The 15,751-nt window shown below is 37.1% G+C and overlaps 5 protein-coding genes across 12 annotated transcripts; 2 read left to right on the forward strand and 3 right to left on the reverse strand.

Moving 5' to 3' along the window:
• Nucleotides 1–89: 89 nt before the first annotated feature.
• Nedd4 (E3 ubiquitin-protein ligase Nedd4) lies at nucleotides 90–8,420 on the reverse strand. 7 transcript variants are annotated; one of them, XM_066389834.1, is made up of 17 exons: nucleotides 7,964–8,420; nucleotides 6,597–6,676; nucleotides 6,421–6,541; nucleotides 6,201–6,361; nucleotides 5,901–6,063; nucleotides 5,661–5,800; nucleotides 5,489–5,609; nucleotides 5,232–5,438; nucleotides 4,779–4,909; nucleotides 2,540–2,745; nucleotides 2,361–2,485; nucleotides 2,077–2,306; nucleotides 1,894–2,015; nucleotides 1,602–1,842; nucleotides 1,320–1,548; nucleotides 1,095–1,264; nucleotides 90–976 (listed from the first exon to the last, which is right to left on the reverse strand). In XM_066389834.1, exons 1-17 carry the CDS (start codon nucleotides 8,156–8,158, stop codon nucleotides 874–876), a joined length of 2,745 nt encoding a protein of 914 aa, XP_066245931.1. In that variant the 5' UTR covers nucleotides 8,159–8,420; the 3' UTR covers nucleotides 90–873. The 7 variants fall into 7 exon arrangements, with proteins under 7 accessions (XP_066245931.1, XP_066245929.1, XP_066245932.1 ...); XM_066389832.1 differs by having other exon boundaries at nucleotides 5,489–5,612; nucleotides 7,964–8,419; XM_066389835.1 differs by having other exon boundaries at nucleotides 5,489–5,612; nucleotides 5,901–6,054; nucleotides 7,964–8,418.
• Nucleotides 8,421–9,214: 794 nt separating this feature from the next.
• Nucleotides 9,215–10,766, forward strand: LOC136408716 (probable cytosolic Fe-S cluster assembly factor AGAP009023). Its single transcript, XM_066389850.1, has one exon. The coding sequence runs from the start codon at nucleotides 9,324–9,326 to the stop codon at nucleotides 10,764–10,766; it is 1,443 nt and encodes a 480-aa protein (XP_066245947.1). The 5' UTR covers nucleotides 9,215–9,323.
• A 530-nt stretch (nucleotides 10,767–11,296) lies between these two features.
• On the forward strand, nucleotides 11,297–12,863 carry LOC136408728 (microsomal glutathione S-transferase 1-like). Of its 2 annotated transcripts, none has more exons than XM_066389864.1 (3): nucleotides 11,297–11,483; nucleotides 12,421–12,497; nucleotides 12,548–12,863. In XM_066389864.1, exons 1-3 carry the CDS (start codon nucleotides 11,352–11,354, stop codon nucleotides 12,789–12,791), a joined length of 453 nt encoding a protein of 150 aa, XP_066245961.1. In that variant the 5' UTR covers nucleotides 11,297–11,351; the 3' UTR covers nucleotides 12,792–12,863. The 2 variants fall into 2 exon arrangements, with proteins under 2 accessions (XP_066245961.1, XP_066245960.1); XM_066389863.1 differs by lacking the exon at nucleotides 11,297–11,483 and adding an exon at nucleotides 12,013–12,269 and having other exon boundaries at nucleotides 12,548–12,861.
• On the reverse strand, nucleotides 12,853–13,761 carry LOC136408752 (zinc finger protein OZF-like; the record flags this gene model as incomplete). The annotated part of the gene is made up of 1 exon (XM_066389896.1): nucleotides 12,853–13,761. A coding segment is annotated over one exon (906 nt), but the record flags the coding sequence as incomplete, so codon positions are not given.
• On the reverse strand, nucleotides 13,732–15,704 carry LOC136408720 (gastrula zinc finger protein XlCGF57.1-like). Its single transcript, XM_066389852.1, has 2 exons — nucleotides 15,109–15,704; nucleotides 13,732–14,897 (listed from the first exon to the last, which is right to left on the reverse strand). Exons 1-2 carry the CDS (start codon nucleotides 15,474–15,476, stop codon nucleotides 13,883–13,885), a joined length of 1,383 nt encoding a protein of 460 aa, XP_066245949.1. The 5' UTR covers nucleotides 15,477–15,704; the 3' UTR covers nucleotides 13,732–13,882.
• Nucleotides 15,705–15,751: the final 47 nt, after the last annotated feature.

A 15,751-nucleotide genomic window follows, 5' to 3' on the forward strand; every position in this document is an offset into this window, starting at 1 on the left:
AATACACCGTCTGTTCACATACGTACTGGTCTCGTCTCCAGTGGTAAAACTATCAAATTTGTAATTGCAATAAATAAAAAAACACGACAAAATAAAATATTTTTTAATTAAGACACCGCTCGGTCCAGAACAAAGGAGTTGAGACACAATTAGCGTAGATAATAACATTGAATAGTGGTTGATAAGCAATAATATATTAAAAATACAGACTGATTATTGCGATAAATTATATGATATTATTTACATAAAGCTGCTAGCAGCGTTAAATAATAATTGGAAAGGAGACTTATACACTTTTTTCCAAGTAGATTTTTGCGTGAGATCAGTCAGTTGTTTCAGCTCACAAATAAGTACGGTATAACTGTAAATAAAACTACAAAGAAATCACCTTTAAAACACAACAGCAACAAACCTCCTTAAACTTAAGAAAAAACATATAATAGTAACGTCAGTTAATTTCATACACTGGTAATACATTAGGGTGAATTTGAATCGTCCAAACTGATAGCAAATATACCTAAATAATAATTACAATGGAGTAATGATAAACTTTATACAGCATTTAACAAGTTCATATACCACAACTTTTATATATTTAGAAAAAAACCTATTGTATTTATAGAGTAGTATCACAATCTACAAGTGAATTTTTCCGCTCCGAAGAAAGTCGTGACGAAAATTCTCGGATAATGGCGGCAAAAAAGATTCAGGGGGCATTTTGTCCTTATTAGCTGTAAAGGCCTATTTTGCCACCTCAAAACTAACCTAAAATGCTTTTTGGAATTTCTCGCCTACCGCGTTTCTACGGGCTTAAGACGTAATGGACAGAATGAGTGAAAGTTTTAATCTCAATTTAAAAAATTGCTTGATTTACTAGTCGACCCCGGCAAAGCCCTGGGAGCCTTCAATTGCCTTGATCAACTTCTCTTTTAGAAGAGCATAGCTCTCATATGGGGGCAGGTCCAGTCTGTTGAAGCTACAAAACAATTATATAGAATGTACCGAAAACCCGAAAAAATGCAATTCATTGTGAAAGCATACTTCTCAAAATAATTAGTGGAGATCATCTTGGAAAGCGTCTCTAGTTAACTTACCACGTATGCGCTCTGGGGAAATTATCAGTCGTGCCCCACCTTTCAATCGTAAACAATTGCGGTCCATTACTGCCATAAAGCTCTTTAAACCCATTCATGGGCACTCTAGAAGTCCCCGTGACGAACTGCAGCAGTCGTGCTCTCATTTCGTTATTAAATGATAACACCACCTGTAACACAACACAGTCATTTCTCTCTTTTATTTGAACTGCACAGATCTCTTACTCTCCAAAAATACTGCACCACAATGTGATTTGCATGATAATCCCCTTTATACAGCGTGTTTTGTTTCCAGTCTTTCACGTCGATATGCTGAATGCCGCACATAAGCAGCTCCAGTTCGTTTTCGTCAAAAATCTTTATCACATTCATGGGCACCAGGTCCTTGAAACCGTCAAGGAAAGCGTTCATTTGCTCTTGGACGCGATCGACGAACCGCCATTGAATTATGCATCTGAAAGATTTTTTTAAGTAGTAAATATTTATACGTAATGCATTTTCCCGCACTTGATATATTCATCTTTGTTGGAATTATCCAAAGGAACATTAGCCCCTCCTTCGGTGAGCTCATGCACTGTGGTGTGACCAAAAGTCTCTTCATCTACAGAGAAGGTCAAATCCAAGCCTGAAGGGTCGTTTTCCTTGATCCAGAGCAGAGATTTGTAGTACTCAGAATCCACTGACTCCATGTCTTTTAGGTCAATGCATTTGGAGAGCATCATTTTGTAGAAGGGCCTTATGAAAAATGCTAAAAAGACAATAATTAAATCAAAATCAAAGGGGTATTTTGAGGATTAACCATCTAGGAGTTTGCCATGGTATACAGCCATCCCGGCCACTCGACCAATAAACTTAAAGTACGCTAAATGCTCCTCGTTGCATAGCCCTGAAGTCGGGTTAATTTGTAACGTGTAGTTGTCCCTAAAATCAAATCATATTATAGATTTTAACTCAAGATTAAAAATAAAAAAGTACTACTTACATGGCAGAATACTCAAATAAACCATAATAAGGATTAAACATCTCTTTTGAAAGTAAATAGAACCATTCCCTTGCTAATCCTCCATAATCCAAACCGACCTCCCCCTCGAATTCCACCCACAGCTTGGTCTTCAACAAATCCACCCTGTTGACAGTGGTAATCATTCTGAATGAATCCTCTAAAATGCTTCTTCTGCGCACTTTCAGTTCGAACTTATTCGGCACGTTAGTCTGTGGCAAAAACTTCATTATAAACCTCTGAAAAAATATGATAAAGGAACTTACAGGTTTTCTAAGCTGCGTCTTCATGTACTCATATTTGCGTTTATAGTCTCGAGAATAAGGTATAGCGGGTCCTGCTATTTGGGGATTGGAAAGGCGAGGGTCGTCCCATTGGGTAGTCCTAGTGTCTGATCATAATATTTTGTTAATGAAAAATCAAAGGGAGGATAGTCCCGACTTACGATGATCAATGAAAAATATTCTCCCGTCGGAATGAACACGTTCTTCCCATCCTTCGGGTAACGGTCCCAAATCGTCGTCTGGTTTGCGGTTTGTTGGTGCCACAGCCGTTTGGTTGGGCATGGGACTAGCGCGGCCCGTTCTTGGGTCCACCCATGATGTTGTCCGTTCGTGGTGGTCGATAAAGAATAGTCTACCATTGGGTGCCCTAAATTTAACACAGTTTTAACAGATGTTGCAACAGAAATTAATTTTTCGAACTAGGATCGGAAAGGGAATCAGGTGCTATTTTCTTACATTCCTGCACATCAAAAATAAGTCACAATATGCTAGTAGCCTCATTTAATAATAAAATTCTTTTATTGCTAATTAACTTTTACTTGAAACATTTTTTTATTCATTTGATAGTTTTGGCACAAATTGACATTTTTAAAGAATTTTGTTCTAACGAAAATGCTTGTATCGATACATTCAAGAGAAGAAATTTAAAAAAAAAACATAATTTTTGAACAATTCAATCAAATAAGTGTTCAAAATGATGTCCTTCTACTTCAATGCATTTAGCGATCCTCATTTTGAATGACTGTTGAATATTCCAATATGTTTCTTGGCAAATAAAGAAAGAATAAAAAAACGTAATAAATAGATGTTTTATCAGTTTATAAACAAGTAGAACCCATAGTCCTACTCGCTTACAGTTTTAATTCAGTTTTAGATTAATAAATATTGTAAAATGGCAGTGCGATTTTCAAAAGACGAAAAAATTGAAATTATTTTTGCTTATGGCGAATCAGGTAGAAGTCCTACTGCAACGGTGCAGCGTTATGCCGAGCGTTTCCCACAAAACGTACTTTCGTCACGGACTTTTGTCAATAAAATTGTTAGTTTATTTCGAGCAACAGGAAGTGTCGAAACACAAAAAAGAGCACGCTCAAAAACTGTCGTTGGAAATGAAGACAATCTAATTGATATTTTAGCTGCCATTGCACTTGATCCTCATATAAGTACTTGCCCGCTGGCTGAAGAGTCTTGTACTTCACAAAGTAGTGTTTGTAAAATTTTAAAAAATCATAAGTTTCATCCTTACCACTTCTCTCTTCATCAAGAACTACATGGTGACGATTTTCAAAACCGAGTTACCTTTTGTACTTGGGCTCACAGAAAAATCAGACAAAATGATGATTTTTTCTCGAATGTGTTGTTTTCGGACAAGTCTGGATTCACAAACCATGGGCAATTTAACAGACACAACATGCATTACTGGGCTGTTAAAAATCCCTATTGGTTGCGAGAGGTGGAAAACCAGCGTCCATGGACTGTAAATGTTTGGTGTGGCATTGTAGGAGAACATTTAATTGGCCCTTTTTTATCGATGGAAATCTTAATGCTGCAAAGTATCTCGATTTTTTAGCACATGACTTGCCAATACTTCTGGAAGAAGTAAATCTAAATCGACGAATGACCATGTTGTATCAACATGATGGGTGCCCAGCTCATTATGCGACAGTTGTTTGGGAAAAATTGGATGAAATGTTTCCTCAAAAGTAGATTGGTTGTGGTGGTTATGTTAACTGGCCAGCACGTTCACCAGACTTAACATCTCCAGATTTCTTTCTTTGGGGGTACTTAAAAGAAATTGTCTACGCTGAAGTGCCAACAACTGCTGAAAACATGAAAGAAAGAATAAGAGTAGCTTGCCGTTACATAACACCAGAAACATATTGGAATATCCAACAGTCGTTCAAAATGAGGATCGCTAAATGCATTGAAGTAGAAGGACATCATTTTGAACACTTATTTAATTGAATTGTTTAAAAATTATGTTTTTTTTAAATTTCTTCTCTTGAATGTATCGATACAAGCATTTTCGTTAGAACAAAATTCTTTAAAAATGTCAATTTGTGGCAAAACTATCAAATGAATAAAAAAATGTTTCAAGTAAAAATATGTTTGTTTTGAACAACAAATCAGAATCTGTCAAAAAAATGTGGGGTTTCCATTTGGAAAAACAAAGTTGACCTTGATTGGAGCCTGAAGATGACCTTGAATCGAAACAGTGATGATGCCAAAAGTTTTCCCCTTTCATATAATCCCTTTTTTATTTGAAACTTTTTTTCCTAAAACTCATAACTTCAGAGATATTTACGTGACACACTTAAAAAACTCACCCTGTATATATAAAAATTGTAAATTTTTATTCAAATTAAAAATAATTAATTAATTGCAATTACAAAAACTGACCTTTGAACGCTCCATCCAGGCGGCAAATCCTCTCCAATGGCCGTCAAATCACTTTGCGACGCATTATTGCTATTTGTGGACACTGGGGAATCCCTTCTGGATGAACTATTGCTGTCCACATGATCGAAACTCTGAAAGGAAGCTGCCAATGAAATCACCTTTCAAATTTATTACTCAGAAAAGCAAATAACAAATAATACAACAGAAGATGCCAAAAAAAAGTAAGAAATAAAGCAAACGTAAATAACATCAGACCGGCAACTGGAACCCAGAAATTTTTTGTCACTCAGGCAGACAAACACAGACACACTAACAAAACTAAATGGCTCAGTAACATTGGCAATAGTGTCAAGAAATGAGAACACACTGGAAAATAGGCGGGACTAGTGCTGCGCGGCGGGGTTATACGCAAGCGTCGCCGTGGGGCTAGAGAGGCATCATCGTGACGTTTACCCTGTCATTGTCCTGCAGCGACCCTCTACGACTGTCCGCTTCACTCTCCACCGATCCGTTATAGTCCGAATCCGTAGCGCTTGACCGGTTAGTGACGTCAGATGCGGCCGAGTTTCTATTGTTTGAACTTACTGGAATCTCCAAGCGTTCGCGAGTTTCCACTCGGACATCTTGAGGATGCGGCGTTGTCGGCTCCTCGTCAAACGGCTAAACGCATGCACATTTGCAGGATATTAGTAAATGGCACGGTGGCTTACCTGGTTATTGCTAGAAGTATCCCCACGGCCATTGCTCTGCTCATCCACGCTTATATGGTAGCGACGCTCAAACACTTGCCTTTCGTCGCCGCGAGCCACTTCTTCAGTTTCCGGACTGCTGCTACTGTAAATTTAAGTTAAAATATGTTTTCACCTGAATTAGGATGCTTACGCTAAAGTGGGTCTTTCCCATTGGGTCGTCCGGGCTATATGATTCACGTAGTAGGTCCTCCCATTAGCATCCTGCCTCTCCTCCCAGCCTGGAGGTAGAGGCGTTTGGGATTCAGTCGAGTTAGAAGTAATAAGAATTGGCTATAATGAAAATATGACATAGTATTATGATGTTGAATGGAATTACCTAAATTGAAGAAATTCTGAACTTTGAAGAAGCAATTTAAACAACTCTACTTACTTGGGACACAGTCTCCTCTCGTCCCTCCCCTACAATCTCCCACTCATTGGGATTGATAGGTTCCTCTACTGTTGCCACAGGTTCTGATGAAGGCCCCCGATTATGCAGATAACCATGGTAGATCTCCAAGTGCCCACGCACACGTGATTTTGCGCTGAAACTACTATGTTGCGTGAAAGGGCACGAATCAGGAGCATGCAGGAGAAAGAAGGTGGAAACATATTTCAAAATTAGAAAAATAATGTTTAGTGTTACATATACAAGCGAATACAAGCAAGCATTAGTGATATTAACACGAACCTTCGAGGCCTTAGTAGGTATTTGACAGAAGGGATGATGCGGCCTTCTTGTTCTTTAGGTAAATTAGTCAGGGAGAGCTCCACCATGCCCAGAAAATCGTCACGGGTCAGTCTATTTTCATCAAATACCTGCAGGACCAACTTATGTTTTGCAGGTTTCACCTATAAATAAAGAGAAATATTTACTATCTTAAAGAAGCCCGACTTATAATCTAACTCACCTTAAATAAGAATTCCTCATTCCACTCAGGGTTAAGGGTTTTTTTCTTAGTCCTAGTCAACACTGAATCTATGATATCCTCTCCATTGATGGGAAGAAGGTCAATTCTAACATAAGGGTCGCTACAAAAGGAATAATGGCAGTTAAGACTACTGCTGGGAAAAGCTGAATGAATACCTGGCTCCAAATATGTCTTTTTTCATCAGATTCTTGCCTCTGATCACTTTAAGGTGCAGGGAGCTTGTTGCCTCTTCACTCTGAGAGAAATGTTTGTGTTAACGAAGTAAATTGACTTAATAAGGAATCTGTCGAATATTTCAAATAAGACAAAGAATAGCGTTTAATATATGGTTTTTTGAATTCCTGAATTAAGACCAAAACAGTCAAAATTTATAACAAAAACAAGCTTTATCATAAAGAGCTTGCTACCACTAAAATCTTAAGGTCAGGTGCTCGAGATTACAATAACTGATTAGTCACAGTTCCCCTACACTGTCTACTCCCAAATTCACGCAAATACACAATTTTTAACGCGTTAATTAAAGGAGACATGACGATTTCCAATTATAAGAACCCTTCAGGGACGACTACACGGGACGCGGAAATACTCACGCCATCGTCATCTACTTGGGGAATGTAGCCGTATTCATGACCAGTATCCATTAATGGATCTTCCCGGAGCGGTACACTTTAATTTTAACACGGAAAACGAGCAAAATTAATGAGAAATTAATATATTACAACACGTATCCGACATGTATTTGGTTTTTTTTTAATCGGCTGCGGACGATTACTGTCACTTTTGACAACCGATATAGAAGAAAAGCAGCGCATTAAAATAATCTGGGGAGGTAAATTTAGATTTATCCTTGTTTATTGTGGGTTAGTAAACAAAGAGGGAAGTTACTTTGATGGGTAAGGAATTATATGCGCTTGATGATAAAATTGAAAGATAATAGTAATAGATAATAAACAGATGACGTAGGCCTGATTATTTTGTCTTTGTTTACGGCCGGAAAGAAGAGTTTGAGGGACAAAGATGAAGGAAAGTAGTCTAAGACCAGGGTGTTAGCTCATGTTTACATCCAGAACTTCCAGAAAAAGCAATGATATTGTCTTTAAGAGCATATTAGTTAAAACTAAAAACGTTCTATTACCTACAACTTCTTTCTTTGTCTCGTTCTATCTAATCCGACCTGTATAAAGAAAGACAGAGATTTGCTACAATTTTTCCTTCACCATATTGTCAAAAATCAACATTTTTCCTGAATACAATCTTAATTATTTTGTTTAATTTTAACTGATTGTAGCAAACAAAACACAACGCAATTATGCAATATTGCAGTTAAAAAAGATTCAATGTTTTAAATCGCAAACTTTCATTACTTTTTTTTATGACAATAACAGCTTCATGATTGTCATTATTATATTTGCCTTACAGATAAGACTACATGTTTATACCCACAATCATTTTCTCAATACTTGCATTCTAATAAAGTCTCTGAATCACTCACATGACCCCCTATAAGCTTCCTAAGTCTTACCACGTTGGGCATTAAACTAATCCTCCTGCGAGCATTCTCCTGTACTGCAATAAATGACGGGATCCTGCTTCTCCTATTAAGGTACTGCGCATTCCAACTGTTGCTCCTCGGCCTGGAAATGTGCTGCTGAGCAATTTCGGTATCATTAGCGATACTTTCACTGGTGCTGGCACCATTAGAGCTGCTAGTGTGCATTTTCACTATTAAAAGACTCCACTACACTTTCAGCACGCACTTGCAAGAATCACATTTCACCGTGGTAAAAAATCCCGCACCAAATGATGTTAAGATAAATTTGTGGCATTAACTGAAATGTGTCTTATCATTAATTTATTATTTTAAGATTCGCCTTTGAGACTTTTAGATTAGTGCAAGTGGTAAATAGTGATAATGCGTGATAAGAAAATCCCATGGCACACACGCGCTACTCCCGCAAGGAACCTGCAGGTGCCTACAAAACGGGAAATAACCGCTAATGAATATCACAAATTTAGATGCGCGGTTCAATAATAAAAGGTGATGGCTTAACAACGGTCAAGATTGCTATTTACGGACCGATTAGGCCTTGAATTTTATTAGTTTTTTGATGAGTGTCTTAATTATTATTATGATCTAAACGTGACATCGTATAGTTTCCTAAAGCGACAAATTTCCGTATTCAATGTTCTGTAGTAATGATCATAATGCATTTTTTTATGTTTGATTGATCAAGGAATGATAGAGTGGGTTTCTTAATCGTTCAATTGTATAAAATCTTTGATGTAACTAATATGTAGTATAAATGTTCATTAAATTCTATAAAGGAAATGGTTATTAATTAATTATTTCATTTTGTATTTCATTCTTTCAAATGTGCCGCCTACCGCCATAAGACTCGTGATTTTAATAACTAAGTCTGCATTGCAGTATATCTGGTTGCCTATAATCAGTTTTTTGTTTCGGCTTGACTCTTATAAGTTTCTTATTGAAAGAGAAACTTTGACGTCACAAAATTCTAAGGCTTGAAATGTTGTCCTATTTGAAATGACGACTTTGCCAAAAATATTCTTATCTTCTAGCTTAAAGATAAAAGTTAAATTGTAACAACTAACCTGAAATAAAATACTATTATTATATTTTGAGAATTGTAAAACATAAACAAAATGTCCGCCTATGTGTGTTCATGACGTAGGCAATAATACTAGTCCGCTAATTAAATAACAGTTCCCCAGTTATTAGGTTATGTTTGTTTATTATGATTCGTAAATTTCTCCAAAGTTATTAAATTCAATTAAAAAACTCAAAAACCAACAAAAATATTAAGAGAACTAGTTAATAAATGCCTTTCTAACTAAAGCAAACAATCCCCAATTAAACCACAATGTCTCGATTCAGTGGCGTGCTCCAGCTAACCGACTTGGACGACTTTATAATTCCCTCTCAAGAATGTATTAAACCCGTGGAAATAAAAAAAATCAAGCCCTCAAGTACTGGTTCCAAGATTAAAATCCAAGAAGATGGTTCATACTTTCAAATCGAAGAAGATGGAGCATACCAAAAGCTCGAAAAAGTAGAAATTACATTAGCTGATTGTTTGGCTTGTTCAGGTTGTATTACTTCTGCAGAAAGTGTTTTAGTTACGCAGCAAAGTCAGGAGGAACTATTCAGGGTTTTCGAGGAAAATAATCTAGTCAAACTGCAAGGGAATGTAGATGAAGCTAAAGTGATTGTGGTGTCAGTGTCAGTACAGCCAGTGCTTTCACTTGCATATAAATACAATTTGTCTCCAAATGATTGTGCTGGCAAATTGGCAACATACTTTAAAATGCTTGGCAGTGATATAGTGGTGGACATGATAGTGGCTGAGGATATGTGTCTTATTGAGGCTCAAAAAGAGTTTATACAAAGATATAATAACCAGGCCAAGAACAATCCCCTTCCAATGCTAGCTTCCAGTTGCCCTGGTTGGGTTTGTTATGCTGAAAAAACCCATGGCAGCTACATTCTTCCTTACATTTCATCCATAAAATCTCCCCAACAAATTATGGGGTCTTTAATCAAGCAGTGGGTGGGCCACAACAAATCAATTTACCATATTACTCTGATGCCTTGCTATGATAAAAAACTGGAAGCTGCCAGGGATGATTTTGTAGATAAACACACTAAGGAGAGGGATATTGATTGTGTGATTACTGCAATTGAGCTGGAACAAATGCTGTTGAAATCCAATATTTCTTTATCATCTTTAGAGGTTTCTAACTTTTCTCAACCTTGGCTGAAAAATAATCCCAATAATGAAATCAGACCTAATTTACACAGCCATGTTGGCTCAGGTTCTGGAGGATACTCGGACTACATCCTCATAAACTCAGCAAAGGAACTATTTGGAATCTCTAATGATAACCTTGAGTATAAATCATTGAGAAATCCAGACTTCAAGGAAGTCCTAGTTGAAAGTGAAGGCAAAGTTTTGCTGAGGTTTGCAATAGCCAATGGCTTCAGAAACATTCAAAACTTGGTGCAAAAACTAAAAAGAGGGCGAGTACCTTATCATTATGTGGAAGTAATGGCATGCCCTTCAGGATGTCTAAATGGAGGAGCACAGGCTCGGCCAGCAGATGGAGTCTCTGCCAAAGAAATGGTGAAGGGGGTCGAAGATTTGTATAGGAAGTTACCAGTAGCTTCACCAGAGGACAATAAAGTAGTGAAGGATTTGTATGAGATATGGTTGGGGGGGCAAGATAATGATAAAGTCAGTGCAGTGCTGCATACTGAGTATCATGCAGTGGAGAAGCAGAAAAATGCCCTTAATATTAAATGGTGATGTATGTTAACCAATAATTGTTGGATTTTAATTTGTTGAATTTTTTTGTGATAAAGTCTCTTCTAATATTTTCTTTGTTTTTGATTATTATTGACTCTAGTCAAGGTTGTAGATTATATACTGCTTTAATAGATTGTAATTGATATTTGGAGTCATGAATGGTTCCATTCAAACATGAAAATTACCTGGAAGATTTTACTTTATCTATCCTTTGTGGGTTCTTTAAGTGCTGGCGATGTTTAATACAGAAAAATAATTACAAAAATAAGACCAATTTTATTAGTGAATATGGAAAAGTTTGATGGCTATTTTATTGTATTTGCTGTAAAAAGACTTCATTTAAATTGTTATGTATGCAAATTACATTCACCATGACGACAAGAACGATCATCTAACACGATTTATGTACTTTCTAGTTCTCCATTACAAAAATAAACGACGAGTCCATTATCAATAATCATCACAATTCATCAAGTCATCCTTTAATGGGTGTTGACATTGGTCGAGAAAAACAATTTATGTGTTCAGTTGGCATTAGTATACGAGATTTCTTAGTATAAGCATCGTGTGAATTGAAATAGAAAAATGAGTACAACTGTCTTTGAGGGTTTAGTCCAACAACCGATATTTCGGACCTATGCTTTCTACGTAGCGCTTTTAGGCTTGAAAATGTTGGCAATGTCCGGTTTCACTGGGATACAACGGATGAAGAATTTGGTAAGATAGCAGCGTCATGGTGTATTCAAGTATTTCAGTTTTTGCTAAATTGCTTTATCATCATCTTTAATATATTGACAAATACATGAGAGTTTAGAACTTTAACTTATTGATAAAAACGTGGAACTATTCTTTGTGCAATTATTTATGTTAATTTTTGTCATGAAAGTTTATTCACCAATATCATGACTTTTAATTTCTAATAACTAAATTAATTTGGAGTTGATAACCTTTAACAACAAAAACTTAACATTTTGTTATTATTAGATTTTATTTATCATATAAATATTGTTTTCTCGAAATTTAACTGTTAGGTAACTAGGCTGAGATGCAATGTTGGTTACAGACATTCGTATAATTCTAACCTTTTAGAGCTGCGACGTTGACAGATTAGGCATTATCAATTTTATAAAATATTGAAAAAATGTTTGCCAAATTATTGAAATATTTAAATATGACAACACAGGAACACGTCAACATGATATTACAAGCCTTAACCTTTAGAATATAATTATGTACGTTATGGTTAAAACCTAATTTAATCCTTGTCATGTTATGGTTATTCCTGCATTAGTATTTCTCATCAGTTTAAGTGTCTTTTCGTCCGCGAATTAAGTTCCACATTCACATAAACTTACTAAATATTCCAAAATGGCTCAAGCAGTATACTTCGAAAGCTTACTCGAGCAACCACTTTTTCGCACGTATTTTTTCTATGTTGCCTTATTATCACTTAAAATGATGCTCTTGTCCATTTTGACTTCAGCACAAAGGTTCAAGACCAAGGTAAGTGGGTCAGTTCAATTTATCATTAAAGTAACAGGACTTGAGGGGTTAGAGAACTTTATTATTTATTCTCATTATTTTATTAAATAAAAAAAGACACACCAACTTACATTATTCAAACCACAATAGGGACATTTTCCTTTTGTTATAGGCATTTGCAAATGCTGAGGATGCACAGACCTACAAGCTGAAGCCCAAGGTGCATGAAGATGTAGAACGCGTTAGACGGTGAGTTGAAACCTTGCCATCTACATTTTTGAAATAAATGGGTTTTTTAGGGCACACCTGAACGACTTGGAAAACATTCCCATCTTCTTCATCGTGTCTTTGGTATACCTCACCACAAACCCCTCTTTATTCCTTGCCTCTACTTTAATTCAAATTTTCACAGTAGCCCGATTCATTCACACATTTGTTTATGCTGTGATAGTTATTCCTCAACCTGCCAGAGCCCTTTCCTGGGGCACAGGTTACTTCATTACTATTTACATGGCAGTGTGCTCTTTGCTCCATTATTTATAAGATATAAGGTCAGTAATGTAATGTTTTAAAACATGGAAGTAGAAGTAAATGGTTATGGTTATCTTTAATGTTTCTTTTGACACTTTCCACAATGCCTAATCCATCCTTTTTTTGTTCCAAATTGAGCGCCACAACTTTCGCAATTGAACCTTTTTTGCTGCGTATGACTCAAAATATGTAACTTCACATTATGTTTTCTGTGGAATTTTTGGTGGCATATATTACACTCGAATGAGTGCTGGTTTGAGTGGTATTGAGTGTGGATATACAGAGAGGCCTTTTGCTTGAACGCCTTGCCGCAAACGTCGCACACATATGGTCTCCTATCTAAATGAATATTTGAGTGTTCGTCTAAAGACCACTTATTCTTGAACTGCTTTTCACATATATCACACTTGAACTTTCGCACTCCTTCATGCACTTCCGAAATATGTCTGGTTAAAGACATGTTCAGGCGGAAGTTTTTACCGCACAAATTGCAACAAAACGCTTTTATATTGGTATGCATCGAGCGATGTCTCAGGAAATTTGAACTTTTGTTGAAAACTTTCAAACAAAAGTCGCACTTAAATGTCTTGCTGTTCCCTTCTCGGCACTGAGCCAAAATTGACGTGTTTTGAGTTTTAGAGTTTGTTGAAATTTTTTGATTGTGCTTACCCTGCAAATGCCTGTTCAAATCGTGCTTTTTCGTGTAGGCTTTGTTGCAAATGTTGCACTGGAAGGCTTTGCCGGTAATTTCGGATTTTCTTCGTCTGAGTTTTTGAGAGTGCACTACGCGCAAGTGTGTCTTTAAGGTGTGAATGCAGGTTGTATCACATTGGTTGCAAGTTTCTGCAGGCAGTTGCTCATGAGATGGTGGTTGAGGAGTGAGATTGGTTGACAGGTCTTCAGTACTTTGCCTACAACGAGAGAATATCTTTAGCTCTTGGGTGGTTTGAAGGAAGATTCTTCTATATCTAATATTCTTGCTTTAACCTTAGTTTCAGTTCAACTTATAACGATAATAAAGGTTTAAGAAACTTAAAAAAACTCTTTCACTGCTCCTTGATTATAAGGAAATTTTAGTATGGTTTAGGAGTCCCTTGGTCTTATCAAGTGAAGTTCTCGTACTCCTTGAGTAATTCGCGCGGATCTGCAATGCTGTGATTCAGCTTCAAATGGTTCCTCAAATACCGCTTCTGTCTAAAAGTTTGCGCGCAAATTGAGCACGTAAACGGCCGCTCTTCCGAGTGTATTATCGTATGCCTCTTTAACTCATACTTCAGCCTGAACTGCCTCCCGCAGACTTCACAGGAATATGGTTTCTCACCCGTGTGTCTTGTGATGTGTAACAACAAAATCGATTTAGTTCGGAATTTCTGTGGACACTGCGAACAGGCAAAAGGATATTCATTGCTGTGCGAGCGATTGTGTACAAACAGTGATGCTTTTTGTTTGAAGGCTTTGCCGCAGATGGCACAAATGTAGGGTCGCTCATTGGTATGTATTCTGCGATGTTCCTCGACATTGCGCTTCGTGGCGAAGGACCGACCGCAGATGTCACAGCTGAAGTTTTTCACCCCTTCATGAGTTTCCTTTAGGTGGCGCACCAGGCCTTGAGACACTCGAAATTGTTTCTTGCACAAGTCACACTCATAGGGGCGCTCGCCTGTGTGGATTCGCATGTGCCACATGAAAGTGTACACTGAATGCAAGGTTTTCTCACACTGTTTGCATTTGTAAAACACCCGACCATTCACCTCCAGCTTTGCTTCTTTGACCTGTTCTTCATCAATTTTTAATAGAGGGTGACGAAGTGTGTGTTTAGACCTTCGGCGCTGTTTTCTTTCTTCTGAATCTAACTTTATCATTATTTCCTCCAATTTCACTGGATCCTGGTCGCTATGGTCTTCCTTTAAGTGTTTCTTAATAAGTGTTTTGCTGAGAAACAATGCGTAGCAATAAACACACTCAAAATAGAAGGTTTGCTTCTTTGTTGGCTCTTCACAGTCCCTTATTGATTTATCAGTTTCTTCAAGAGGGGTTAAAGGGTCTTCAACTAAAGCTATGTTTTCTGTTACAGTGGTATCTGGTTGATTAAATATAGATGTTTCTTCAGGGAGAGGCCTAAAACAAAAGCTGCCATCAAGTTCTAGGCTCGAACCTGATTTCTAAGTATTTTATGAAGAATTTTGGTCTCCAGGCACTATTGAAAGGTCTTTCAACTGAATTATTTTTGTTAATTTAAATCTTTGAAATTGTGAATATTGACATTTTTGACAACAGAAACATCCATTTTGGACCAAAAGAGAAAGCACAGAAATAAACTGAAACTTACAAAGATTCATCATTCCCGACAACCAGTGCCGTTTCAGTGTCTTCATATGTCTTGTTAACCTCTTCCCCAACAACAAACTGATAAGACCTCAATCTTCGGTCAGCCTCAACACTTGTAATAACCAAATCGTGCCATGCTAAAAGAGTGGAAGCGCACTGCCAGCAGCATTGCAATGGTAAGTGGTCACTCTCAGCTACTTTAATGGGCAAGTACAGATTAAGCTTCTCAGCTAAGGCATTTTGGACTCCGTCATCTGTGTAAATTCCTATTAATTTGTCACTTTGGTTAGCGCACAGTCGACAAATCGCGTTAATGCTGATCACCTCCGGAAGACTGAGAATTGGAGGCTCTTCAGGATTTGTTGCCATTGAGAATGGATTTCAGTGTTTTGAGGAAAGGATTAGAGTCAATGTTGGTTGACGGCAAAGGGGCTTATAGAGGTTTTTAAGGAGTAGTAGATTTGGGGCTTACTTGGGGGGTACTTTTTGGCGCCCAATAATTTAAATATTATTTTTATACAGACTTTTATAGTGTAAATTTGTCTTGAGTACTGTCACAAAATAGAAATAAGGTCAATATGGCACTGACACTTTAGACTTGTCAAAGTCATGAATATCAAATTAAATGTCTAATGGTTTAGTGG

This window comes from Euwallacea similis, chromosome 4, assembly GCF_039881205.1.
Source record: "Euwallacea similis isolate ESF13 chromosome 4, ESF131.1, whole genome shotgun sequence".
Classification (NCBI taxonomy): Eukaryota; Metazoa; Arthropoda; class Insecta; order Coleoptera; family Curculionidae; genus Euwallacea; species Euwallacea similis.